Source organism: Rhipicephalus microplus, chromosome X, assembly GCF_043290135.1.
Source record: "Rhipicephalus microplus isolate Deutch F79 chromosome X, USDA_Rmic, whole genome shotgun sequence".
NCBI lineage: Eukaryota > Metazoa > Arthropoda > Arachnida > Ixodida > Ixodidae > Rhipicephalus > Rhipicephalus microplus.
In genome coordinates, this window is record NC_134710.1 from 508,754,326 (window position 1) to 508,781,772 (window position 27,447).

The 27,447-nt window shown below is 47.6% G+C and overlaps 1 protein-coding gene across 12 annotated transcripts in view; it reads left to right on the plus strand.

The window, feature by feature from the left end:
* LOC119160723 (valine--tRNA ligase, mitochondrial) overlaps positions 1–27,447 on the plus strand; it is a 622,168-nt gene that overhangs the window by 254,548 nt on the left and 340,173 nt on the right. For all 12 annotated transcript variants that reach the window (XM_075881124.1, XM_075881123.1, XM_075881132.1 and 9 more), the window contains one exon: positions 16,754–16,878. In XM_075881124.1, coding sequence (XP_075737239.1) covers positions 16,754–16,878 — 125 coding nt within the window. The remainder of the gene's footprint in view (positions 1–16,753; positions 16,879–27,447) is intronic.

Here is a 27,447-nt window from a genome sequence, read left to right on the forward strand (position 1 = left end):
CCCTGTTGTACCCTGTATATAGTAGTTTCGGTTTCTGTGTTTGAGTTGGCAACACTGGGTCTTTGCGATTGTATATATTCGTGGAACGTCTAATAAAAAGGAGAGTATGCAACCACTACCCGTGAGTGCGAGGCACGTCACTCGTTCACTACAATGACGACGAGGATGGGATCACGTCTGAGATAGTTTCCGGGGGATAACCAGCCACGCCCCCCAGATGGCTTTCGCTGGCATCGCCCCACCGGATCCGTTCCTTCCGACACCGGGTCGTCCCGTGTAGCCATGGTTACGATGGCACGACATGTTCAAGGTCTATCTGCTGGCGTCCGGTGCTTCAGAGTTCTCCCCAGAGCGACGCAAGGCTCTTCTACTACATTCCTTGGGACCCGAAGGTCAACGTATCTTCAATACTCGGTCTATTTCGCAGGTGGCCGAAAAGACTGAGGAGGAAGGGACCGGAGCTACGCCCGACGTGTATGACTCCGCGGTAGCGGCACTGGCTAAGCACTTCGATGCCACCTGCAACCTGGTCGTCTAGCGCCACCGATTTTACCATCGAATTCAGTTCCCAGGCGAGTCTATTCAAGAATACGTGACCGCGCTAACAGAGCTTGCCGCGATGTGCTCATTTATGTCGCAAGAAGAGTCACTACATGACCAGTTTGTTGCCGGTGTGTCTTCGCATCGTATTCGGGAACGTCTTCTGTTAGAAGGGTCTTCGCTTTCGTTCAACAAGGCAGTTGCTCTCGCGAGTCAAATTGAGCAGGCGGCCGTGAAAATGAAGGAATTTTCCGTCTCCGTGCAACCAGTATCTGCGCAGTCTGGCACAAAAGGCGGTTCACCGTTGCAGTCACCGAATTCACTGCCGCGTGCTCGCACTTTCAGTCAACGCGATAAGGTAGCTACATCGGGGAACCGCCCCCCATCTCGACAGCGCTCTCCATCGAACTCGCAGCAACACGCGAATTCTTCGTATTGCTTCAGGTGTGGTTCTAAACAGCATCGCGCTTCTTGTAAACGCTGCCCAGCTAAAGGAAAAAGATGATTCTTTTGTGGTCGTATCGCACATTTTGAAAACGTTTGCAATCAGAAGCGGTCGCAAGCAGCTGTCCACGAGGTTTCAGTACATAGCCCGTTGCAGGATGAAACCGTCGAGGTTCTTGTAGTTCAACAGCCTCTTGCATCCGGAATTCACATTAACATTCAAATCAGGCAGGTCGCTATGAAGCTGTTAGTCGATTCTGGCTCTTCCGTTTCCATTCTTTCAGGCAAGGTGTTTGACCAACATTTCTCTGGTGTGCTGCTTCTTCCTGTTCCTAATGTGATGCTTCTGGATTATTCCAAAAGATCAATTTCGGTTCGAGGCTGCTTCTTTTCTGAGGTATTTTTCGAGAATTGCAGCGCACCGCTTTTGTTTTATGTCGTCGAACAGGGTACTTCTCTCGTTGGCTTGGATGGTATTAAGGCCTTGAAGCTGTGTATTGAAGGCTCTCAGCTGCAGTGTTTTCAAACCAGCACGGTACCGAACGCCGAAGTAGCTAGGACATGTCCAATAGAGCCATCCATGCAGCTGCCGTCAGCACTTCAGCAAAAGTTTTGCTCGCTCTTCACAAATGAGCTGGGCCTTGCAAAAGGTTTTGTTCACAGGATTAAGACACGTGCGGGTGTTCAGCCAGTAGCATCAAAACTTCGCCGGCTTCTTTTCATGTTACGACCACGCGTGTCTTCCGAACTGCAGCGCCTGGAAAGCTTGGACATCATTGAACGTATCGATGCGTCAGAATGGGTGTCCCCTATTGTAGTCATTCAGAAGAAAGATGGAAGTATTAGGCTTTGTGTAGATTTACGCGAACCTAACAAGGTCATCGTTTCGGACAGCTTTCCGCTGCCTCACATGGTTGAGTTGCTTCAAGCCTTGGTGGGTGCCACGCGCTTTTCCAAACTCGACTTAGCGTCTGCCTACCACCAAGTTCCGCTGGATCCTGAGAGCAGGGACTTGACAGCTTTTATAACACATGAAGGGCTGTACCGGTTCAAAAGCGTTTGTTTTGGACTAGCCTCAGCACCTGCTACTTTTCAGAGTGTGATGTCTCGAATCCTTCGCAATTGTGTGGGTGTCCTCTTTTACATCGACGATGTAATTATTTTTGGTAAATCAGCTGAGGAGCACCTCAAGAACTTGGAGGCAGTGTTGCAGCGTATCAAAGACGCAGGTCTGAAGCTCAACAGCAAATGTGTGTTTGGAGTTCAGGAGCTGGAATTCTTGGGCCACAAGGTGACACCTAGGGGTATTTCGCCACTGTCGGGGAAAGTGGACGCAATTGTGGAAACCCCAGTTCCAAAAAATGTCGCTGAACTCCGCTCCTTTCTTGGGTTGGTGAAATACTACGCCAAGTTTGTGCCACACTTGGCCGAGATGGTAGAACCAATGAGGGCTCTTCTTAGGAAAGGCGAAACCTTCACCTGGTTTGTTGAGGTGGATAACAGTTTCCGCGCCGTAAAGGAGGTATTATCGTCAGATCTTGTCTTGCACATGTTTGATCCTGTGCTTCCAATTATCGTTTCCACTGATGCATCCGAATGTGGTCTTGGAGCAGTCCTTCAGCAGCACGCCGATAATAAGCTTCGTACTGTTGCTTTTGCATCACGCACGCTATCTCCGGCTGAAAGAAAGTACGCAGTTGGTGAGAAGGAAGCACTTGAATGCATTTGGGCATGCGAGCATTGGCATGCATAACTGTGGGGACGGAGCTTCACTCTCCGAACAGACCACCAGGCCCTCGTTTCGCTTCTGTCTTCGCAGGGCTCAGGCCGACGCCCACTTAGAATTGCACGTTGGTGCACAAGGCTACTACGTTACAATTTCACGGTGGAGTACCAGAAAGGCTCATCTAACAGAGTAGCCGATGCTCTTTCGCAGTTACCCGTTCATATGGCAGATGGAGAGCTGACATTTGAGGAGGAAATTGTTTTCATGGTTCAACCAAGTTGCCTGACCAAAGAGCAGTTTTAACAAGCGGTTCTTGCTGACGCCACTCTTCAAAAGGTGAAAGAGTTTGTAAATGGGTCTTGGCCGTCACACAGAGACTTGCCGGAAGGTCTGGAACCATATTTCAGAGTTCGAGACGAATTGTCAGTGGTGAGCGAATTCTTGTTGCGTGCAGAGAGGCTTGTAGTTCCATCATCTCTCGTGGCTCAACTTGTGGCAACAGCACATGAAACTCACCAGGGTATCGGACGCACCAAAGCCAGACTTAGAGAGCAATTTTGGTGGCCCCGCATGGACAGTCACGTGGAAGAAGCAGTCCACAATTGTAGCATCTGTCAAGCAGCAGATAAATCGGCAAAGACGTTGCCTGCCCCGCTGCAACCTGTCGAGCTACAAGAGAGACCATGGCAGAAACTTGCAATGGATATCGTTGGTCCCCTGGAGAGGGCGCCTCCGGATTGCAGATTTGTGCTGACACTCGTAGACTACTTCTCAAAATGGCCAGAAGTACAGTCTTCAAGGGAAATTTCTACAAGAACCGTGACCGAGTTCCTGCTCAACGTATTTGCACGGGAAGGCTATCCTGAAGTGATAGTCTGTGATAACGGGCCTCAATTCACGTCAAAGGAATTCGTCAACTTCCTACAAGAACGAGCGATCTGCCTGTTGCACTCATCTGTTTATTACCCGCACGCAAACGGACAGATCGAGCGGGTCAACCACACGTTCAAGACTTACCTACAACTGGCCCGTCTAGAACAACGTCCGCTGCGAACTGCTGTACGGGATTACCTTGCCACATACAGGTGTACACCACACGCCACAACAGGAGTGGCACCTGCGGTACTTTTACATGGAAGGCTGCCAAAAACAAAGCTTGACATCTGCTTATCCCCCGAGTCTTTCGCAAAGGCACCCTACCAGGGGCTGGCCAGGCTGCGGCAATGTGTCAAGCGCAGGCAAGAGTACAGCAAAGCCTACACCGACAGGAGGCGAGCGGCAAAACCGACAACAGTGGCAGTAGAAGACATGGTGCGGGTGAAAAAACCATCGGTTTCATTCAAAGGTGACATTTCTTTCTCGAAGCCAAGGAAAGTCATCGAGCAATGCGGCCTAGCATCCTTCATTCTCGACGACGGAAAAACATGGAACGCGGCAAAGCTGTGCGAGGTGCCTGCTCGGCGCCCTGGCGACAATGGCCTTCAGCAGCATTCTGCAGGGCGTGAATATTCGTTCCATCACGATCCCGTTGACGCGACGCTTCTCGCTGCAACATGGCAGCCAGCGTCTGCCGAGGCAAGTGCTCCCGCAGCGAAACCTGTGCCTAGTGCAGACTACGATTCCTGCTCTCCAACAAGACCAGCCGCCGGACAGTTTCCTGTTTCAGAAACTGTTTCACGCCCGCCCGTGAACACTACAGAAGAACCTGTGGTGTCGTGCCCACCTGGTCGTCGCATTCAGCCGCACCGCGAGAGACGGCGACCGGACAGATACGATTATAAAGTGTGAATGTGTAAATATTCCTTAGTTGGTGTACCTGTTACCTAACGTATTCAATATTTGTGGCATTTGTATAGATAATTTTCTGTGTATATATTGATGTGTATTTCTTGTTGTGCATTTCTCGTTCCACATATAAGCTGTGCGCGATTAACCTGTACTAACGTACTAACACCTTCCCAAAATAAAAAAATAAAAATATGAGGGAAGAAAAATGTTGTATTTTGTATATAGTAGTTTCGGTTTCTGTGTTTGAGTTGGCAACACTGGGTCCTTGTGATTGTATATATTTGTGGAACGTCTAATAAAAAGGAGAGCATGCAACCGCTACCCGTGAGTGCGAAGCACGTCACTTGTTCACTACAGCCCCTGTGACAAGTGGAGGCAGTCTTCTCTCGGTCACGGGGATCTACCTCCACCTGAAAGTATCCTCTGCTAGTATTGAGCATAGTGAAGTACTTCGCTCTGGCAACATTAGACACGATCGAGGGAAATCTAGGAAGTGGATATGCATCCTTGCGTGTTACCTCATTCAGCTGACAATAGTCAACACAAAGACGGGTCGTCCCATCCTTTTTCCGTACAAGCACCACGGGAAAACACCACGGGCTTTATGACTTTTCAACAACGCTTGTATGTCCCATCCTTTTTTGGTACAAGCACCACGGGAAAACCCCATGGGCTTTCTGACTTTTCAACAATGCTTGTATCGATCAGCTTGTCCAGTGCGCTGTCAAGTGCTTTCCTCTTGTCAGGCTCACTGGCCGAGGATTGCATTTCCAAGGGGAAGCATCGCCTGTCTCTATTCAATGCTTAACTAGCACAGTGCAGCCAGGCTGTTCTGTGAATATGGCGTCATATTCATTCAGAAGCAATGAGAGGCGAGCTTTTGCTTCCACCGTAAAACTGCTTGAGCTATTGAGCAGCGGGTGGTCTCTTTCACCCCGCTCTGCCGTGCACAATGCCTCTGCAGCGGGGAATGGGGGTCACGTGCGAGGGGAGCTGTTCCTTCCGGCGGGTTCTTTCTCTAAGGGCCATTTTGTCGACTTAATAGAAACCTTTTCTAGTGACTTTTTCGGGCAATTGTACAAACTGCCTGCGTGCGAAGCATCATCGAACATACTTGTCTTTGACACTTTTTGAAAAGAAACGAAAGGTTTCAGGGTACCACATGCTTGCTCCCTATAACGTCCGTTGTAGACGTCGATAACAATGCCCGTCCTGGCAAGGAAGTCTCTACCAGGAATGATAGGAACCGACAGGCCTGAAAGGTAAGCTAGTGTTGCGGCCTGACCCGTTTCTTCCACTGCGCCAATAGCCTAGCAGCAGCGCTGGCTTGCACCGAGCCGCTGGTGAGCCAGAAAGTCTCATTACCCTCTCTCAGCCGGATGTTGTTCGGACAGAGACGATCGTACTCTTCATTGCCAAAAGGTGAAGTGCTTGCTCCCACGTCTAACAGCGCGATGAACCTGCACCGGGCGACTGTTAGCTCAATTAGTGGCACTGGCGTGTCGTTGAACGGTCCGAAAGGACAAGCCAGTGGGGCTAGGAGTTCATGCGTCTCACTGAGCACTACTTTGGTTGCCGCCGGCCATGCAGCGTTGCTAACCGGCGGCCCCGCTCGTTTCCCGAAGGCGCGGGTTCTCGGTTTTCGGGTTGCCTACAATCTCCGGCAAAATGCCCTGGCTGGTTGCAGTGACAGCAGATGGTAGTCGGCCGCGTTTGGGCTCGGCGGGCTGTGCCTCGCACCATTTGGCCACCGTTCCTCTCCATCGAATGCTTCCTACCGGGCGCACTCCGCTGCAGCGTCCTTGGATTGGCATGCCTGCCCCGATTCTGCGTATCTCGACCATCGGCAGCATGTGCTGCACACATGGCGTGCATGTACGGGTCAAGAGCCCGGTCAAATATCTCCCAACTGCTACTCGAGTGCCCGTCACTGAAGGCAACAACACCATTTCCTAGTGGACAGATGCGAACATTGTCTCCGTTCCACGCATATCGCAGCTCAAGCGCCTGCGACTATGGGGTGGTAGTCTGTATGCATGTGAGGCGAGTATGTTTGCCTGTATGCATTTTGCCTTTGTGGCCAGCTCGTCCTAATTCTTGAACTTGCCACCTCTCAAATATGCTGCGAAAGTGGGGTGTGCTTGTCGCGTGACTCGCTCCACTTTCTCTCAATTTAGAGTGGAGGGGTCAGCAATATGAAAGAGCTCGTCCATCGCCCTCACGTACTTTAGCAACGATTTATCTGGATGCTGAGCACGCAGCTCTAACTCGCGCTGCATGTGACGCTGGTAATCAGAGGGTAGGAATTCGTCGCGAAACCTCGCTCGGAATTAAGACAGCGTGCTTTACAGATGGCCCGTGAGTCGGAACCACCGAGCAGCCTGCTCAGTCTGGAACGATGCACTCCAGCATTTCGCCATCGGATAACACCGTTGCCTGCTGGTACTCCAACATACGATCAAGATATTCATTGGCACTGACTTTGTCATGGTACCCGCTGTAGGTGGGTAATTCCACCTTTACGCTTGGTCGCGCAGCAGTGTTGGGTCTCAGCACAGTGCTCTGCACGACACCCGTCAAATTCTCAATCAGGCGTAAGGCATCCCTTAAAGCCTGAGGGAACTCGCTCTGGCCAGTGACATCTGGCACAGGAGCTGAGTGCATTGAGCTGGTATGCCGCAGTGGCTCCCCGCTCTCTGCACACTCGGACAAAGGGCTTGGCGTAATGTACCTCGCGCCTTTGTAAGGGCAGTCTAATGGCGGGAGCTCCTCATGGGTAATGCCACCCTCGTCGAAGCTAATTAGATCCCCTTGGCTAATGTTTGTCGCAGGGCCTGACTGTGCGATAGCAGTTACTGCCGCTTCGAACAATTGCCTGTTGGCAGCCACCTGTGACAGCGTGAACAAAGGCTGAAACTCAGCCCTGTCTGCTGCCACGGTTGTTCGTGTGCTGTCGGTCACACACACAAACTACTCATCCTGTTAAACCACTGGCCCCACGTTGGGCGCCAAATATAGGGGTCACTTTGTAACGAACAGATCCATGCGTGCGAAGCTGTCCCTTCTTTGAATCGCACCACGTGCCAGCGGAGCGTTAGTCACTCGTTACTAGCACTATGCAGCAGCCCTATCGGTCAGAGCTGAACCCCTAACCTGTGGTTTGCTGTGAGTTGCAATCACGGCGGGTTTCAGGCCAGTGGTAACAGAGACGAGTTTACGCCTGACCCTGTTTATTCAAGCGTAAAGCGCCACCAACACAACAAATACAGTAAAAAGGACGAAGCGGCGGATCAGTTCCGCGCGAAAACGCAGAGAAAAAAAGGTACCGAATGCGAAGCGCACAAAAGGGAGAACGATAAGGCTCGCACTCACCGCTCGTGGCTTTGGACTCCAGTCCTGGGGTGGTAGGTCACCCAGAAAGAACCGGGCTGTGCGCAGGGAATGATGGCGGCTAAGTCACTCCCAACTCGATTGAGTTGTGTTCGTCACCGCTCCCCAAGCCGAAAGACAATGAGCCCCCCAAGAAAGCGATGCGCGTTCTGGGGGTCTGGAGAGGAGTCTCTCCAGAAAAGGGCAAGAAGAGAAATGGGGCACCCCGGCTTCAGTCCAGGAGCAGGGCGCGAAAGGCTACGAGAGCGGCACAGTGCCACCTTCCCTGCAACCTCCTCGCCTCTGCCCACGAAACGTAGTGTGAAGTCGGGGCGTCGCCACGGTGAAAATATAGGGGTTACTTTGTAACGAACAGATCCATGCGTGCGAAGCTGTCCCTTCTTTGAATCGCACCACGTGCCAGCAGAGCGTTAGTCACTCGTTACTAGCACTATGCAGCAGCCCTATCGGTCAGAGCTGGACCCCTAACCTGTGGTTTGCAGTGAGTTGCAATCACGGCGGGTTTCAGGCCAGTGGTAACAGAGACGAGTTTACGCCTGACCCTGTTTATTCAAGCGTAAGGCGCCACCAACACAACAAATACAGTAAAAAGGACGAAGCGGCGGATCAGTTCCGCGCGAAAACGCAGAGAAAAGGTACCGAATGCGAAGCGCACAAAAGGGAGAACGATAAGGCTCGCACTCACCGCTCGTGGCTTTGGACTCCAGTCCTGGGGTGGTAGGTCACCCAGAAAGAACCGGGCTGTGCGCAGGGAATGATGGCGGCTAAGTCACTCCCAACTCGATTGAGTTGTGTTCGTCACCGCTCCCCAAGCCGAAAGACAACGAGCCCCCCAAGAAAGCGACGCGCATTCCTGGGGTTTAGAGAGGGGTCTCCCCAGAAAAGGGCAAGGAGAGAAATGGGGCATCCCGGCTTCAGCCCAGGAGCAGGGCGCGAAAGGCTACGGGAGCGACACAGTGCCGCCTCCCCCGCAACCTCCTCGCCTGTGCTCGTGAAACATAACGTGAAGCTGGGGCGCCGCCGCGGTGAGAACAAAGGGGTTGCGCAAGCAACCCATTAACTGATAGTGCGGGTCTATGCGCTACCGACTCAGCGGAAAAGTAATTTCTTGTTTAGAATTCAGGTGCTATTTTTTCAGCTGTCTCATACAGTAAAAGCTTGTTAATTCGAACCGCAAGGGGAAGCCGCCTCAGTTTGAAATAACGAAAGTTCGAACTAACAAATGGGAAGAACAACAATAGTACACTGCGAGTAGGGCCCCGCCGCGGTGGTCTAGTGGCTAAGGTACTCTCGGCTGCTGACCCGCAGGGCGCGGGTTCGAATCCCGGCTGCGGCGGCTGCATTTCCGGTGGAGGCGGAAATGTTGTAGGCCCATGTGCTCAGATTTGGGTGCACGTTAAAGAACCCCGGGTGGTATAAATTTCCGGAGCCCTCCACTACGGCGTCTCTCATAATCATATAGTGGTTTTGGGACGGTAAACCCCACATATCAATCAATCAACACTGCGAGTAGGGCATAATTTATTTTTTGAAAAAATCTGTGATCCCGGTCTGCCTTCTTTCTTTGAAGGCGGCAGCCAGCTTATTTTGTTCTAACAAGCAAATTTGGCGGAAGGCCTCTTCTCTGCCTTCTTCAAAGCTTAAGAAAAGACGGGCGGCATTCAATCCAGCCAAGACTTCCGCAGCATAGGGCCGCACTGGTGCTTCATCCTCCTCCTCATCATCGTCACTGGCAGCGACAGGTTCTGCACTTCTCACCTGACATATTATGTCACCGTGCGTGAGTGCATCACACACCACTTCACTCGAGTCCACATCGACATAGTCCGCAAAGCAGACGTCTTCCAAAACGTCCGCCATGGGGGCGGTGACGCCGTGTTCGAGTTCTGGTGGCTCCTCAGCTTGCAGAGCTTCAGTGCTGAAGCCACAGTGGCGAAAGCAATTTGCCATCGTAAGCGCTGTCACTTGCTCCCAAGCACGCACAAGCATGTGTAGTGCTTGTGCGTGCATGTGTTGTGCGGATGGGGTCGGCCGTTTCAATACCTGGTGCCGTTAAGAGTGTACAGACAGACAGACAGACAGACAGACCAAAATTTTTGTGTCGAAGGTCCCCAAGAAAGACTATCGTCTTTAAAAAACAAATCTTGCAGGTTACGTAGGACAAAGAGCAGGCAGCCGCCGAGAGAGAGAGATTGGGGAGGGGGGGGAGGGGGTGAAGAGTAAGTGGCGCTATTTTCTGCACTCTGGCCTCCGTGCCAGTTTCTCCGTTTTTCTCTCCATTCCCTGTCAACGCTGCCTCATAACTCGGCAGCCGCCCTAATAAGTGACTAGCCAAGCCGCCGGCGCGGTGGCGTGTAGTTCGAATCATCCGCAGCAGAACCTACTCGTGTTCGAATTGACAGACTTTTTTATTCATAGGCTTGTATGAAGCTTGGCCGGACCACAACTTACAGTTCGAATTATCCATAAATTCGAATTATTGAAGTTCGAATTAATGAGCTTTCACTGTATATGGCTATTTGGACCAAGAAAAATTCAATGTTGTAAAATAACCAGGGATTAAAGGATTGTACATACTATTTCAGTGATGCAGGCATTTTTTTTACATTCACTATATTCACGTAATTATAATTAGTTTGCCATGCTTGATGTGTCTTGCCAGATTTTCTCGTTTTGGGTGTCTCTAGTAGCAGGTCTGTAGCAGGGCATGGCACACGGGCCCGGTGGGCCACCCCCTGGTTATGCCTCTGCTGTCTGATAAGCACTTCATTAAGTTGAAGTCTACATGGCTTAGTAAAATAGCGCAAAGTATGGTTGATGGTGCTGGCCCAACAGTCCCGACATGGGTGTGGCATGGGTCAATCCAGGGTCGACCTTCGGGACCCAATAAAGTTCTTCCCACCATATTATGCATGCTGCTTATATTGCCTGAGGCCGAAATGAAGTCACCTTTGGAGGCTAACAGCAAGACTTGTAAGAATAACGTGTGGACTCGAGTTCTTAATACAGCGCATACAAGTTTTGTGATACATTTGTTGAAAGTTTTCTGATGACGTTTTTCGTTCATTTTGCTGAACAACTATAGAATGCGACAGCGACATTCCCGCGTGCATGTGCTCATACACACACAGACACACGCATGCACACACATGCACACACACTCACATACACACAAACACGCACGCAGATGATCGCCTTCCTAATTAGCTAGCGTGCCTTTACCCTCGGGCTGCTATTCTTATTGCAAACAACTCAAATTTTTATCTCATGTACAATGCTGCTTTTTCATTCAGAACCAAAAATGCCAACGCCACCGACGACGCCGACACCGGAATTTCAGCGAAACGAACTCTTCAGTGATGTCGCATCAAAATGCGACCACTCTCCAGGCCAACGTTTGCTGCTCTCGAAGCATTTATAGGACAAAAACACTACTAGCAAATAAGCTGCACATAAAATTTGGAAATTAGTTTCGTTATAGCAGAGTCACAGTGTATAAATTAATTGACACCTATGTACATGCATACTATATCGAGCGTAATAAACTAGTGAGGCCCCGCATCAATAACTTTCTACAGGCGGATCGGAGTCGCTCCCCAGTGAGCACCTCAGCCCACCTTGCCTTCATGAGGGCCATCTGTCGCATCAAACGGTAACAGCCCAGGTAGCGAACACGATCCGGACGCGACGCCGGGCGCAGTGTCATCACCTAATTTATCCCTAGTTCTACACCGTGGTCAGGGCTGACATCTTCCTTTTTAAAAAGTCAGCCCTGCCGTAGTAGTCTAGTGGCTAAGGTACTCTGCTGTTGACCCACAGGTTGCGGGATCGAATTTTGGCTGTGGCAGCTGCATTTTCGATGGAGGCAGAAATGTTGCAAGACCGTGTGCTCAGATTTGGGTGCACGTTAAAGAACCCCTGTTGGTCGAAATTTCCGGAGCCCTCCACTAGGGCGTTTCTCATAATCATATGATGGTTTTAGGATGTTAAACCTCACATATCAATCAAATTGATCAATCCTTTTTTGAAGGTCTAGACTGCTTAGGATGTTAAACCTCACATATCAATCAAAATGGTCAATCCTTTTTGAAGGTCAAGACTGCTGATTTAGGACTACTACTCATAGTTTGCATAAGTCCAGACCCTGCACGGGACATCAAGTATATCGGTAATTGCTGCATTGAAAAACATTATGGCTTAATTCAGAGAGCCCGAATGTTCTTAAGAGTGACAACAGGCCACAGTTCTCGTAGAGAGAGAGTGCACTTCGCGTCACCTTATGGTTTTGTTCATTGCACGGGCAGTCCTGCTTTCCCAGAGTCGAGCTGGGACGTGAAATGTTCAGCGCAAACAGTGAAAGAACTGTGGCACAAGACTGTTGACTGTCACATGGCTCTTCTGATGTACAGGAACATCCAGGCTCTACAAGCTCTATAGACTCTATTTCTGGTGGGTTGTCGCCTATGCACATGGTTGGTTGCCAAAGGTCTGTGGCCATCTAGCTCTGCAACTGCATGATTATGGAACCTTCAAGGAGCGTGAATAAGCTGCTAAGTGCCATTAGATCATTAGACCTGGACGTCTGAGTGACAGATTCTGGATGTACTGCTCGAATGCCGAGCGGAGTTTAGTGTCTAAGATGCTGCGCGGTAGAGACGTCAGATTATGTTATAGAGTGCAGTCGTAATCTGCTTGTGCCATTTGGTAGTCTTGACATAACTCCTACATTGATGACATTATCACTAGTGACTGAGACAGTGGTAACGACTGACAGCAGAACTCCCCAAGAAAGTGCACCTTCTCCTACAGATGCAAACAGCCGAAGTCAACACATACTGCTACTCCATAGTGTGGTATTCAGTATACCCATTCTGGAAGATGCATCATTACAACTAAAAGATTGAACTTGTAAATATCCAGTAATTGGTCCACACTTTCGACAAGGGGGGGATAGTGTAAAGGGCGTTATGTAGGGGGCATTGCTAATCCTACTGACACCACTAGCAACTTATCTATGCGGTGGCTGCATTTACGGTGGAGGTGGAAGTGTTGTAGGCCCGTGTGCCCAGATTTGGGTGTACGTTAAAGAACCCCAGGAGGTCAAAATTTCCGGAGCCCCCTACTACGGCGTCTTTCATAATCATATAGTGGTTTTGGGACGTTGAACCCCACATATCAATTAACGACTTACCTATGTTATCTGTCTATGTTATATGTTGGCTATGTGCTATAGGACGTGTGACGCCTGCCCGGATACTCGGCTGTATGATTACTACACCATGCTACCTGTGGTCTGATCGCATTTCCAGTGTGTGTCATTAAAGGTCTTCATTGTATTGTGCCAGGCCATATATGAAATTGAGATTACTTCTGGACATGTGCATGCCAATTTTTTTCCTGACTGAAGACTGTGCTACCACTATCTTGGTTTATGGTACCGTCCCCTCTCCCTCCCACTCCACTTCACCAGTAGTTTAGACTTGCTGAGGAGGGGGGGGGGGAGGCATTTGCTTGGAATTTAAAAGTATTGGGCGAATTTTTGCCCACGTAGTGGAACACTCAAATGCAAGCATGTAGCTTATACAGTGTGATGATAGTAATGATCACTGTCATCGGTAATCAGTAATTTGATCATCAGTAAAACACAATGGCTTTCAAACATGCATGATCTCATGTACTTAGCGTGTGAATAGCAAAAGTGAGAGGCATGCTACATGACACGATACACGACATCAAGTTACACGGGTAATTGTTTAGTTGTTAATTATGACAAAAATACATGAAGTTCACATAGCATTTCAATAGATAGCTTGTGTTACACCCATGCCAAAAGGGTGCAAGAAATGATGCTTAGTCGTCAAAGGCTTAAGTTCCAAAAATTTTTTCTGTGGAGTCACCACACATTCATATTTAATATCTGAGCTGATGATGCAGGGGTCTAACATGCGCTCCAATTTGATACATTTCCATATTTTTGTGTTAAGCTGAGTCAAAGCTGTGAAGCTTGTTGAAATTGTTCTATGTTGCACCGAATTGTCCAACCAGCCTCAAAATTTCCTCAGTTGGGCTAATTTTAGCAAGAAATGTGGGCCGCATTGGCCACCCGCTTTTTGGGCATCATCATTCAATGCAATCCAGATGCGCAGACCCTAATCTTAGCCACACAACGAAAGGACAGAAAAAAAAATAGCAACTTTGGAATTCGCTGGTCTAGTTGCGTCATATGCAGAAGGGGTTTTAAAGCCACTTGTGCCTTGCGTAAAAACGGGGCTACATTTAGAAGGGGCTAAAAATCACCCTGTCTATCAGGTTGTGGGTTCGGGTCCCACTGATGGAAAGGGATTTTAAATGCAAAGCATTTGCTTGCAGGCTGGGCTGGGCTTGCCAGCCCAGCTTAGCCCAGCTCGGCTGTTGCTGGGGAAAATTGTGCTGCCTTCAGGGAAATTTGCTGGAAGCTTATTTTGGAGGAAAGAAAGGTAAAGTGATGCTGGAATGATATATTTTGTAAACAATTTTTAAAATCTCGCGGGCCCTGCCACTGCGGAGAAAGCGTTCACCTTTTTGTTCTTCTCGACTTCAGAGGGACATAATCTGAGAGCACCTGCGGATGCATTAAGCACTGCACATCATACTGCGCAGTGTTGTTTAGGTGTTTTGAGACTATGCAGATCAGTTTCATGTTCGTTGTCATGCATACTGTGCAATAGCACCGGATATAGTGTTGTTGCTATCGCTGCATTACAGGTAGCAAGCATGAGTAGTCATACAGGTGGTACCAGCAGATGTTAATAGCTCTCAGTTATCTTGAAAACAGTGGCATTTCTTCAGGAATCAGATGTTTGTCTGCAAGGCAGGTATCTTGCTCGATGGTTGGGATCCTGATTGTTGTGTAAAGAGATGCCGCCGTTTGTTGCTGGATATGGGAAAGCTAACACCCTGTGATTCTGAGCTTTGGAGATGTTATTTGGGATTCTGAGGTGAATAGAATAGATATACAGGCAAAAGTAATTGTAACCAACAGGTGCATTTATGTAAGAGAAAGCTCTTTTTTTTTTGTTCTTGTTCGGTGAGAGTACTGCTGAAACAAGTCTCAAGCAGTCGACCAAAGTTTTGCGACAAAGTTGAAGTGCAAGACTTCTGCTGGAGCCAGTGCGTAGCAGTGATTGGAAGACGTGAAGCAGGTGTGGGTTGCATTTGCTCGATTCAGCGCGCGATGCAGCAAAACAGAAATGTGGCCATCAAAGCAGGTCGCCATGATTAGGGTTTTTCCCGTGCTTTCATGCCATCTTAGACTGCAGCTATTTCCCTTGTTCTTTTTTTTTATTTAGATAGCAATTATATGGACACCTCGGGTGAACTTCACTGTCGTGATCACTTTCCATATGAAGTCTAAATCATGATTACATGGCCTCACTCAGTTGTATCTTCTTTGTGCAAGTGAGAGCACATGAGCACTGCTGACCAGTGAGACTCGAGCATAGATTAAATGTTCCAGCTGTCTTCTTCGCCCAAAATGCCCATGAAGAAAAGATGTGTGTGTGTGTAGAAGGGGTAGCTAGCACGACTCCAGCAGGAAATGCGTACTTTGTAGCACCGGGTGTGGTCACCTGTGGTCATGCGTGCCGCATAATATTTAGAGGAAAAGAGCACCCGATTCATATATATGTATGTGTTGTACTCTGGTCGCAAAGTTTCTGTTGAAAATATAGACAGATTACTGCACTTGCTCCAGTGGTCATGTTTTTTGAAGTAGTTGGCTGCTATCACTGGCGTAACTAAGTGGAGGGGCATTAGTTAGGGAAGTACAAACCCCACATAAGTGTTTTTAATTTTTTATGTGGATAAATACGCAAACAAATGCTAGTGCACCAAACGGCTGCGAAAAAGCATAATTCAACCACCGCCCTCCCCCCCTGGAAAAAATTGCTGGCTATGCCCTTTGCTGCTGTAGCCTATATTTGTTGAAAGTTCCAATTTGTTGCGGTCTCATTAATTGCATCATCCTTGCAACGAAACTGTGGCTCTTTTTGGCTGACATCTCACATACAGGTTTTGATATTCTGTGTGTGTCAAACTGAGTGGGGAGCAAATTGTTCAGCTGGTTATGACAGCACTACTGTAGGCAATGCCTAACATTTTGCAAACAAGCAACAGCAGCAGCAGCAGCAGCAGCAGCAGCAGCAGCAGCGGCGGCGGCGGCGGCGGCGGCGGCGGCGGCGGCGGAATGGGCGCAATTGCACAGTGCATCAAACCTGCAATTATTTCGTCCTTACGCGTACCGCACCGGTGCCATGTCAAATCGTGGTCACTGGGTTTGATGTTCTATGAAATTGAACTTTTTTCTCATATCTAAAAAAAAATGGAGAGAGAGAGAAAGAGCTTTTCAGGTTGCTGCATTAGGCACGCGTTGTGGCATTTTCGGTGTGAAAATGAATACTTTGGCTATTACACTTTGCATAAAAGACGAATTTCAGTTATTGAAGTTTTTAAATATAAATGTAAATGGCCCATTTCACTGTATTGCTATATTGAAGTTTAATTCTGATTGGTACCGTTCTTGTGAGATTAAGTCAGTTTTACTTTTTAACCTGCATACTAGAGTCGGCCGATCTTGACAAAAAAAAAAGTTTCACTCAGGTAACTTTAGTAAAATCATTCGGGGGAAACATGGAAAACTGCGGGAATTTCGAAACATGAACTTGGTAGGCACCTGGAATAATACAGTTACAATAGCGCACTTTACTTGCATTTACTGACTTGGTGACTAACCTCTTTAGAATGATGCCAACTTGCTGTCTCATGATTGGAAAATTTTACTAATGAATAGTCGCAGCTTAAGTTGAGAGTGCCCTTGTGTGTTTGCAGGGGCCATGAAGGTGACACCTGGCTATAGCAAGGTGGACTATGCACTTGCCAAGAGACACTCTTTGCCTGCCCTAGAGTGCTTTGATGACGAGGGTATGGTCATTGAAGGCTACAATGCATTCACTGTAAGTGGGCCAGCCCCCTGAGTGTTTTACTGCTCTGCACTATGGGTGGGCAATGTTCTGTGGTTATGTTTAGAATATTTTGGCCTTCATCGTGATGGACACCTGCAAGTGTGCATTGCCTGCAACATGCTAGTTCAGTAATCAGTATAAATGAAGTTTTGAGCAAGCCACAGAGTTGGCATTTCAGGGAATTTAGTAGAGCCAATGTGGCCAGAATACGAAAAAAAAAAAAAAACATGTTGAAGTCGGTGACCGGCTGGATCTTTTGGTTTTGTATTCTCATCTATTAGTATGGTGGTAAAGTTAATGGCACTAGAGTTTTCATCATAACTTGTCTTTTCAGTTTAATGTCTCTAAATGTTTTGAAATGTTTAATCATCACCTTTACTAGAAAACGCTCACATAAGGCATATGAGTACAAATCAAATAAGGTTAGGTTACACACGACTTTATAATATATATATACTTGAGAGTTTTTTAATCTTCGGATATAAAGTAGAATAGGCATGTATAGAAAATAAGAAAGGCAGCACGCAAATCAGACTTACTATGTCAAAATTTCGCACAATTACCTAGTAACTTGAAAGAATGGCTGTATTTCACTCGCGTACGTTCGATACTTGAGTATGCATGTGTAAGCTGGGATCCACAGACTCATAAGCTAGTCAACTAACTAAAAAAAATTTGAATAGGGCTGTTTGATTTGTTTTGGGGAATTATGACAAAAACCTCAGTGTTTCTGAAAGTAAGCGTGCACTTCATTGGCAGGACTTAAAGGACAGATGAAAGGCACTGAGACTCACATTTTTTCTCAGTATTTATTATTGAAAAACAGGCATTGACAGAAACAAATATATCGCATATTGCATTAATATCATATATTTCACAAAGAAGGAACCCCTACCTTGAAAGTTCTTGAACATTTTTGAAGGTGACACTTTACGCTATTCTTTTTTTTTGTGGGGCCGCGAACAAGCGGAATGCTCTTCCATCAAATATTGCAGAAATTTAATGTAATGATGGGTTTTACCCTACTTTATGTGAAGAAATAAATGTCAGTTGACCCAGTAATCTATATACCCCTCCCCCCCTGCTGTTATGCCTGCAAAGGCGATGCAGGTACTGAATAAATAAAGAATAAATAAATATATGCCCCTTTAAGGGTCGATTCAGAAACAGGGTAACAGGTATCGTTGAATAGCCTGTCGGCACCTCTGATTGTAAGACAGTCATTTAAGTAATACAACTGGTCCGCAAAGAAGCTAGTTCATTGCTTCACTTTCATTGTGTCAGCATGTTTTATGGATGTCTCTGCTAGCTTTTGCCTAGTAAAGCGGCATCTGTAATAGTCGTGAACGAGCTAAAGATTCAGTTTGCTAGGCCGTAAGTTCAGTAATGCTATTAGATTCATGGTTGTATTAGTTTTTATTGACAACAAATAAGTGTGTCAAATTAGTAGGAAATTATGAACTTTTAAAGGTAGATAACCGGTGAATTTAAAGATGGAAGCTTTCCTGTCAATTATACAAGTTTTTAAAGAAAATATTGATTGTGAAATGTAGTGCAAGGTTCAGATAATTTGTGCAAAAGAAGCAATTGCTGCACAAGCATGAGAGTGTTTTTGTTTTCTCCTTGCAAAACTTAATTTTTCTTTGCTGAAATAATTGTGTGCTTTGCCAACCTAGGCTCTTGTTTTTCTGGTTTACATGCCTTCTTGAAGTCGTCGAGTTATGCCGGCCATTCTATGCTCGTAGAAGCCCCCCTCTCTTTTTTCCCATTAGAGGTGCATAGAGTTTATTATTAGTGAAACAGGGTTTATTGGTGTAAACAGCACTTGCACAGCAGGTCTATTGATCTTGAAAGCAGGCGGCAACGACCGACACAGGAATCACAGCATTAGGGCGAACAGCTCGCGCTCGAGGCTTCTGCTAAAGAGATGGCCCACTATGGCGTATTGTTCTTCTTCGTTACAACACCCCCGTGACAAAAGAAGGCCATCCTGGCGAGTCGAGGTGATGACAGAAGGAGATGATATGGCTTAAGGCGACTGAGGCGAACTGTCTCACGACCAATGCGGCATTTGTCTGTGGATGGGTTGACTGGCTCGATCACATATGTTATATGAGAGCGACGTTCCACGACGTGGTAAGGATCGTGGTACTTTGGGGCAAACTTGGAGGACAGGCCAGGAGAGTAGAACGGCAGTCAAAGCCAGACGAGAGAGCCTACGGCGAAACTCTGGATTTGCTGGTCATGGTCATGGCGTTCTTTTAGGGGCGAAGCTCCTTAAAGTGGCACACGTTCGTCCCTCGTTGTAGTCGTAGTGTGTAACCAGTCTTACACTTTGACCGGTAAGGTGGTGCCGATGGGAGATTTCTCCTGTGCGTTGTTGACCAATAAAAAATTCACAGTGTGCACGTAAACTAAAAGCCAAATTCTCCTGTCTCTCATTCCCAATTAGCAGCCATTGGCATGTACATTGAGCACTATCTGACAAGAAAGGGTTGCTAGGTTATACTCGCTGGGTGTAACCTCCTTGGTTTTAGAAAGGTTTAGCGAGCGTTGGGCCGCAGTGCCATGAATACAGTGAACTAGTATATATCATGAACTCGAGGTGGTTAAAGGTGGGAAGTAGACAAGAAGCGCAAGCCGTAAGAAAGTGTGCGTGTGCCACCTCTCGTTTAGTCCTTGGAATGTCTGCTGGATGGCTGTGCTTCTATATGCGGAATATATCATTAAAAGATGCGAGATGGTGGTACTTAGTCTTGACTAGGTGGACGAATGGACACACAGACAGATGCATGGACGGACGCACGGATGGCTGCACGGACGGATGGACAGATGCAGGGGTGGATGCATGGACGAACGCGGGGACAGATGCACGGATGGATGTGCGGACGCACGAACAGACGCACGCAGGGACAAGGGGATGACGCATGGACAGTCACACAGACGGATGCATATATAATGAAAAGATGCAAGATGGTGGTACTTGGAGTGTTGACTAGATGGACAAACGAACACACAGACACATACATAGACGGACGCACGGATGGCTGCACGGACCAATAGATGCATGGACGAATGCACAGATGGACGTGCAGACGCACAAACAGACGCACACACGGACAGGCGGATGGACGCACGGAAGGTCACGCAGATGGACGCATGAACGGACGGAAGCAAGAACGAATGGACGGACGGATGCTTCGCCCCCCTCTCCATAATTCAACCCGTGGATATGCTGCCATTTTTTTCAAGGGCTTGTCTGTCCGCTGTGAATGAGCGGGCCAACTGACGACACTCTTCAGCATGCCGCACAATTTCAGAAACAGGACGTAAGTCGGAAGCGTCCGGGCGATACGGCAAAAGGGTGTCAAGAGTACCGCATGGCTCACGGCCATATAGAAGAAAGAAAGGCGAAAAACCTGTGGATGATTGCGTCATGGTATTGCATGCATAGGTTACAAATGGTAGCTCCACATCCCAGTTTGACTTGTCAGAAGTGACATACAACGCGAGCATGTCTCCCCAGGGTTCTATTGAAACGCTCCGTTAGACGTTCGTTTGCGGGTGGTAGGCAGTAGAGGTGCGGTGAACTGTATAGCATACGCGAAGGAGTTCTTGAAGTACAGTCGACTCTTGTTAATACGAAGTTCACGGGGACCGCGAAAAACTTTGAATTAAGCGGAATTTCAATTACCCAAAATGAACGAAAAATACATTTATTTCAAAGCAGTTTATGAGAAAAAATTTGTGATTGCCGTTTGCTTCTGTTTGCAGAATCTTGCAGCAGAAAGCAAGTCCTGCAGGCTGTATATGTGCCCAAGTGCTTCCTCGGCATTGTTCTCCGCAGTGAAAAACCGCTACGCGAGGGCAAGGCCTGCGGCTACATCAGCAGCCCGCGGTAGTGGCTCACTTGCAACGGCGGCGTCGCCAACCTCAGTTTCGTGACTGGGCTCGCTGGGCCGAACCATCTCCACGATTTCAGCGTCCAAAAGTGCACCGCACGTTTCTACCGAACTGTCAGTGGCAATGTACTCCTCGAAAGGGACGTTGCCGAGAGCTGGCAGGAGACCATCAACGTCAAGCTCACTTGTGTCTTCTTCCCCCACTGTACAAGAGGCGTCATCATCTGCACCACTTGGAATGAAGCAGCACGCCCTAAAGCAGTTCGCAATGGTTTCATCCTTTACGCGACCCCACGCTCGCGCCAGCATATGGATAGCACTGAGAAGGCTCACCTCGTACTGACTTGCATTGTCCATACACAACAGCATCCGCTCATGAAGATGCTTCCTGTACAGTGCTTTCATGTTTTTGATGATCCCCTGGTCCAGTGCTTGTAACACCGATGTAGTGTTCGCTGGCAGGTAGGCGACACGTATTGCACTCAAGGGCGGCACATTCATGTGTGCACTGCATTGTTCCACAAGGAGCAATACATTGCATTTAGATAACGCGAACTTGCGATCCAATTTTGTCAGCCAATCCTTGAATAGGTCTGCGGTCATCCACGCTTTCCTGTTAGACGCGTAGTCGACAGGCAGCGTTTTCACGCCCTTGAAACATCTGAGCTTAGCAGCTTTGCCTATCACGAGCAGGCGACATCGCTCAGTGCCCGTCATGTTTGCCGCTATCAGCACCAACACTCTTTCTTTGCTAAGCTTCCCTCCAGCACAGTCATCGTCCTTAAAAATCAGCGTCTTCTCGGGCAACATTCTGTGAAAAAGTGTTGTCTCGTCGGCATTGAAGACATCTTTTGGCCGATATACTCCCAAGTATTTGCGAAGCTGATTTTCCCTCCATGTATCACATGTTTCAGCGTTGACGGCAGCCTTTTCCCTGTTAACGCTTTTAAACACCATATCGTGGCGCTGCTTGAACCGTGTGAGCCACCCATTGGACGAAGCAAAGTTCTTGATGCCTAGCATAATCGCAAGCAATGACGCTTTCGCTGCAACGATATCGCAGCTGAGAGGAAGTCTGTTGCTTTGAGCCTCCTGAATCCAGATAAGCAGCGCTTGCTCTAACTCCGGGTGGCTGCCGGTGCGCATTCTCTTGCGAGACATCTTAAACTAGTCATTTTCGAATGGTCCAGTATCGAACACTTGTCCTTCAGTATGATAGACAGGGTATTAGGCTTGATGCAGTGATGCCACTTAGGAACCACAATTTGGAGCAATTATTGGAGCATAAAAAATCAGAATTTCGAGCATTTTGGAGCACCAAAAAGTCAATTTCGGAGCAGTTTGTAGCAACTGGTATCAGTTATCAACATTGTCCAATACGGCGAGAAATGCATAGCTGCAGCAAAACAAGTTTTCACAATATTTTGAGAAACCTTGTTTGGAACTCATTTCAAAATTTTCATCATGGCTTCGAAGTAAGCCCGTGAGAAATTTGAGGAGTGCTTACCTAAGGCACCCCTCAAATTTCCGTGCACCGTGCTGGCACCATGCTGTCAACTCTTTTATTTGAACGAAGAACATACATGTACTCATGAAGTCGGACATTTTTTTCACATTTTTTTAATCTTTTCATTTATGCTTGCCAGCATTTGCATGTTTTGAGTGAGGCTCGTATTTGCCTCAGCCAGGAGCACTTGGCCACTTTCAATTTCTTCCATGTCATTGCCAGCGAGGCCTTTCTTGATCAGTTCTCGTGCACGCTGGAGCATTGCTTTTGACGACTTTAGACGCCTTTCTACACACCGTTTTTCTTCATCCAGCTTGGCCCTTTTCTCCTGAAGTGAACTGCTGGCCACAAGTGCCTTTCTTTTTTGCCTTTCCATGTCATTGGCCTCCCGTTAAAGACGTTCCATGTACGTCCTGTGCGAATGCTTCACAGCATTAACGAGGTCCCTTGTAACTGGCACTTTTGAAGGGTCACTGTCAAAGCGCTTCACATAGCTCTTGACATGCCGAATGCCGTTCAGAGCCACAATGCCTAAATTAGCTCGACTGTCCACGATGCGCTTATTCTCGCTGAACCCTCGTTCGCAGTCGGCGTTTCGATGTGGAAGAAACATGGCTCGTACAAACATTGACACGAGAGGGTACTTTCCTGAAGCTAACACTGAAGTCCAATAGCCATCGATGCTGGGGGTGGGGAGATGAGCACCTGCGCTTATAGGCTGGCTGTGAAGGCAATGCCACTGGTCTACAAGTGATGTCACCTGCTCACCCTTTATCATGTGGGGCACGCTTGCAGCCACGTACTTGATACACTGAACTGTCTCTTCTACAGGTAAAGAAGATCTAGGATCTAAAAAGCGCAAGTGGTAGAGCAGTTTGTTATCCAGAGGAAGCCGCTTGATTAGATGTCTCGCAGTAGAAATGTAAAATGCCTGTGCACTTGTCCTGAAGCTCTTCTTCTCTTAAGGATCCCAGTTACGCATTTCTTTTTCAGAGTTGGATCCAATTTTCAAAACTTGCTTCAGCCCTTCTGGTGACCCGACATCAAGTTGTTTCAACTCACTGCCAGACAAGTTGCATTAGGCCTCATGCCTCATCAAGCGGCTCAGCAGCTTTTTTACTAGCCCAATACACTCCGATTGTACAATGTGAACAAGGAGCTCTTCTTTTTGGAAAAGGGTTTGAAATTCAAAGAGCTCTGCAGAGTTGCGTAAGAACAGCATCTTGGCGAGGATCGTCTTATGTGAAAGTGCAGATGCTAGTCATTTCTGCAGTACAGCGCTTGTTGGTCTGGTGCCGACTTCAGTTTGAAAGAACGCTTTCAACACTTCGAACTGCTGCAACACTCTTTCAAGGCTAGACTGAAATGTAAGCCACCTGTTACTGACATGCCGAAGAAAGACGTGCTCGGGGATCCCAAGGTCTTTCTGTTTCTCTGAAAGCTGTGATGAGTGAACGGCATGCTTAAAAAAGTAATAAATGTCCATCACTAGCAGCTTCACATCATATCCAAATGAATTTAGTCCAGTGCCGTATGCATTATGTTCTTTGTGACGATTACTCTCTCCGATGTCTAGAAGGTTGGGGCATCTCCCTCAGTTTCTTCTTCACGCTTTTCATGGTGTTTGCGCCATCACTGAAGAAGCACAGCAGCTTCTCCTTTGGTAGCTCTGTCAGGCCTTTTTCAATGCAGTCCACCAAGATACTTGCTGTCGCACGACCAAGGTTAAATGACTCTAGGTGTTGAACAACAACTTTTTGTTAAGTTTTAGAGAAATATCGCACAAGGATGTCCAGTTGTTGAACATGTTGGTCTGATTTGGGCGTTTCATCAACTTCAATCGTGTAGTACACATCTGGCCAGCAAAGCTCCTCTATCACTTTTTTTTCTGAACAGCGGACCCAGTCCATCAGAGATGATGTAGGACGCTTTAGTCCTGCCGCAAGAGAACTTTTCAGCAGTTTTGGAATCTGAAAACATCACAGGGAACATCCTGGATACAGTATCTGCAAATGAAAATGGCACTCCTTTCACAGTTAAGGACATAGCGAACAAAGCCTCCGCCTGGGTCACACTGTCGTTTAGGGTAGGGGTTGCTGCTCCTCCAGAAAATGTCAAAGTTGGTTGGGCCAATTTTGGCTTCACAAACTTTCCTTCTGCATCACAGAACTTCATCCTTGTCTTCAGGTGCATTTTCGAAGAAGCATGTCTCCTGACAGCTGATGTGCCATGCTGTGCGCACGAAATTACTACGTCGCAAATGACACATCTTGCTTCCCAACTTTGTTTACCTCCCGGCACCATGTCTTTATGATGTCCCCATTGCTGTCAACATCTTCCAGCACCGATGCATTAAAGCTGGTAGTCCGAGCGGGGAAAAGAGAGAACATATGGAAGATTAAAACACAAATCTGATGGCGAAACAAGAAATGCTCACTTAAAAAATTAAGGCCCTGTCATTCGCACCATGCACAAATCTAGGTCCGGCACGAGCCGATCATGTAACAACAGTTACATGATCGGCATGATGAATGGGCATGGAAGCATCATAATGATGGGAGGCTCACCTACGCTCTTGTTCATTCTGCAGTTCGTCTTTGGTGCTGCTGGCTGCGAAAACTGTTCGCAAGTGCCATTAGCCGGTGCGTTCGCCACTGGACCCACAGCCTTGAAAGTGTCCAGCGATGCCACTTCACCTGGATTAGAGTGGCTGCATTCCTGCCGGCACGACCAGCTTCAAGGTTTCCTGCCTTATCTTGCTCTACCTCAACTCGTGGCAGCTGCAGGAACATCGACAGCCCCACCTACGCCCCGTTTAAAACCGAGTGCTGTGCAGTCGCCGCTCAATGGGCATGGAAGCATCATAACGATGGGAGGCTCACCTACGTTCTTGTTCATTCTGCAGTTCGTCTTTGGTGCTGCTGGCTGCGAAAACTGTTCGCAAGTGCCATTAGCCGGTGCGTTCGCCACTGGACCTACAGCCTCGGAAGTGTCCAGCGATGCCACTTCACCTGGATTAGAGTAGCTGCATTCCTGCCGGCACGACCAGCTTCAAGGTTTCCTGCCTTATCTTGCTCTACCTCAACTCGTGGCAGCTGCAGGAACATCGACAGCCCCACCTACGCCCCGTTTAAAACCGAGTGCTGCGCAGTCGCCGCTCAATGGGCATGGAAGCATCATAACGATGGGAGGCTCACCTACGCTCTTGTTCATTCTGCAGGTTAGTTACCAGTCCCAACTACCTCGCCATTGTTTTAAATCGGATGATCCGTTTCTAGTCGTGCTTCCATGCCCTGAAGCCTTGCTTGAACCTTTTTGCTCGTTGCTACTGCTTTTGTGTGGGGATGTTGAGTGCAACCCGGGTCCTAATGAATCATTGGCTGCTCTTGCGGAAGTTCTTAAAACCGTCAAAGATTTAAATGAGCGATCAATCAGAATGGAAACAGTACAAATATCAGTTGCTGAAACGGTTTGTGAGCTGAAAGACCAGCAGAAAAACACTTTTCAAGCCATATCTGATATAAAGGCACGGTTAGAGGCTGTTGAAGGCCAGACTGCATTACTTCAGCAATGTCGGGCCGATTTTAGTGAGTTACATGATAAATTTAATCGACTTGAGTCGGAAGCCTGCGCACTGCGCCATCGGCTTGACGACGCAGAGGACCGTTCTCGGCGAGATAATTTAGTTTTTTATGGCATAACAGATGTTGAAAATGAGGCGTATACTGAATCTGAAGCTAAAGTTTTGAGCGTCATTAGTGATAAACTGAATCTGAGCCTTAACAGCGATAGCATTATACGCGCTCACAGCCTCGGTCGGTTTATGAAAATGAAAACACGGCTGATCATTATCAAATTTGCTGCATACAAGCAAAAAGAAGCGGTTCTTGCTAAGTGTTCCTTGCTTAAAAATAGTGGCTTTGCTCTCAGTGAGGATTTCTGCCCCGCCACGCGCGAAATTCAAAAAAAGTTAAGAGAGCATGCCAAAAGCCTGCGTAAGCCATATAAACTTGGGTACAAAAAACTGCATGTTGGCGGTAAATCCTTTGGCTACAATGACATAGATGACACCATTGTTGAGATCGGTATCTCGAAAGTTGCATCGAATTCGCATGGTACATCCTCTCGAGCACTCCGCTCTGGCCGCCTTCTTCAGCATAAAGATCGCTAGGGACACGGGAGGGGAAACTGTGCTACCCGCTCGAGATTAGAATTTTCTATTTTATATACTAACATTCGTAGTATCTACCGCAAGAAGGATGAGTTATGTACAGTAATTAACGATATGAAAGCCGATCTCATCGCACTAACTGAAACATGGCTTAGCAGCAAGATATCTAACACTGAATTGTTTCATTGTGAAAAAAGGTATGTAGTCTACCGCAGTGACCGCTCTGACAGAGTGGGGGGTGGAGTTTTGCTGGCCGTGGACGAGCGTTTTGATTGCTACTGCATACCAATTACTTCAAACATTGAATCTGTGTGGTGCTGCTTGAATGTAAATTTCAAGAAAGTTATTGTTGGGGTCTGCTATCGCTCCCCTTCAAGCGATGCATCATTTTGTGATAGCTTGCAAGACTGCCTAAATCAAGTAACGGTTCGTTATCCTAATGCACAACTCGTACTAATGGGGGACTTCAACTACGCGAATATTGATTGGTTGCACGCATGCCCACTTACCAACCCACCGACAACTGAGGCCAACCGGTTTATCACCACCTGCATGGATTTTGGTTTAACACAAATCGTCACTTCACCCACACGTGTCACTCAAACTTCTTCTTCCCTTATAGACCTAGTACTAACGTCATCAGAGACTGTCACGTCACCCGTATTGCACATGCCTGGCCTGAGCGACCATAATATTTTGCATTTCACATTCGATTTGTCGCATGCACCATCAGTAAAACAGTCCAAGAACATCAGAGACTACAACAAGGGTAACTATCTAGCAATTAATAAGGAACTGTGCTCCTTTTTAGACATTTTCTTACCAGGTTATCTTGGGCGCTCAGTAGAAACTAATTGGTGTTTGTTCCGTAATAAACTGTCTGAACTAATTCATCTCCATATCCCTCTTCGCCGGGTGTACTCCAATAACCAAGCTCCATGGTATAACAGATACTTAAACCGACTTTCTAACAGGAAAAA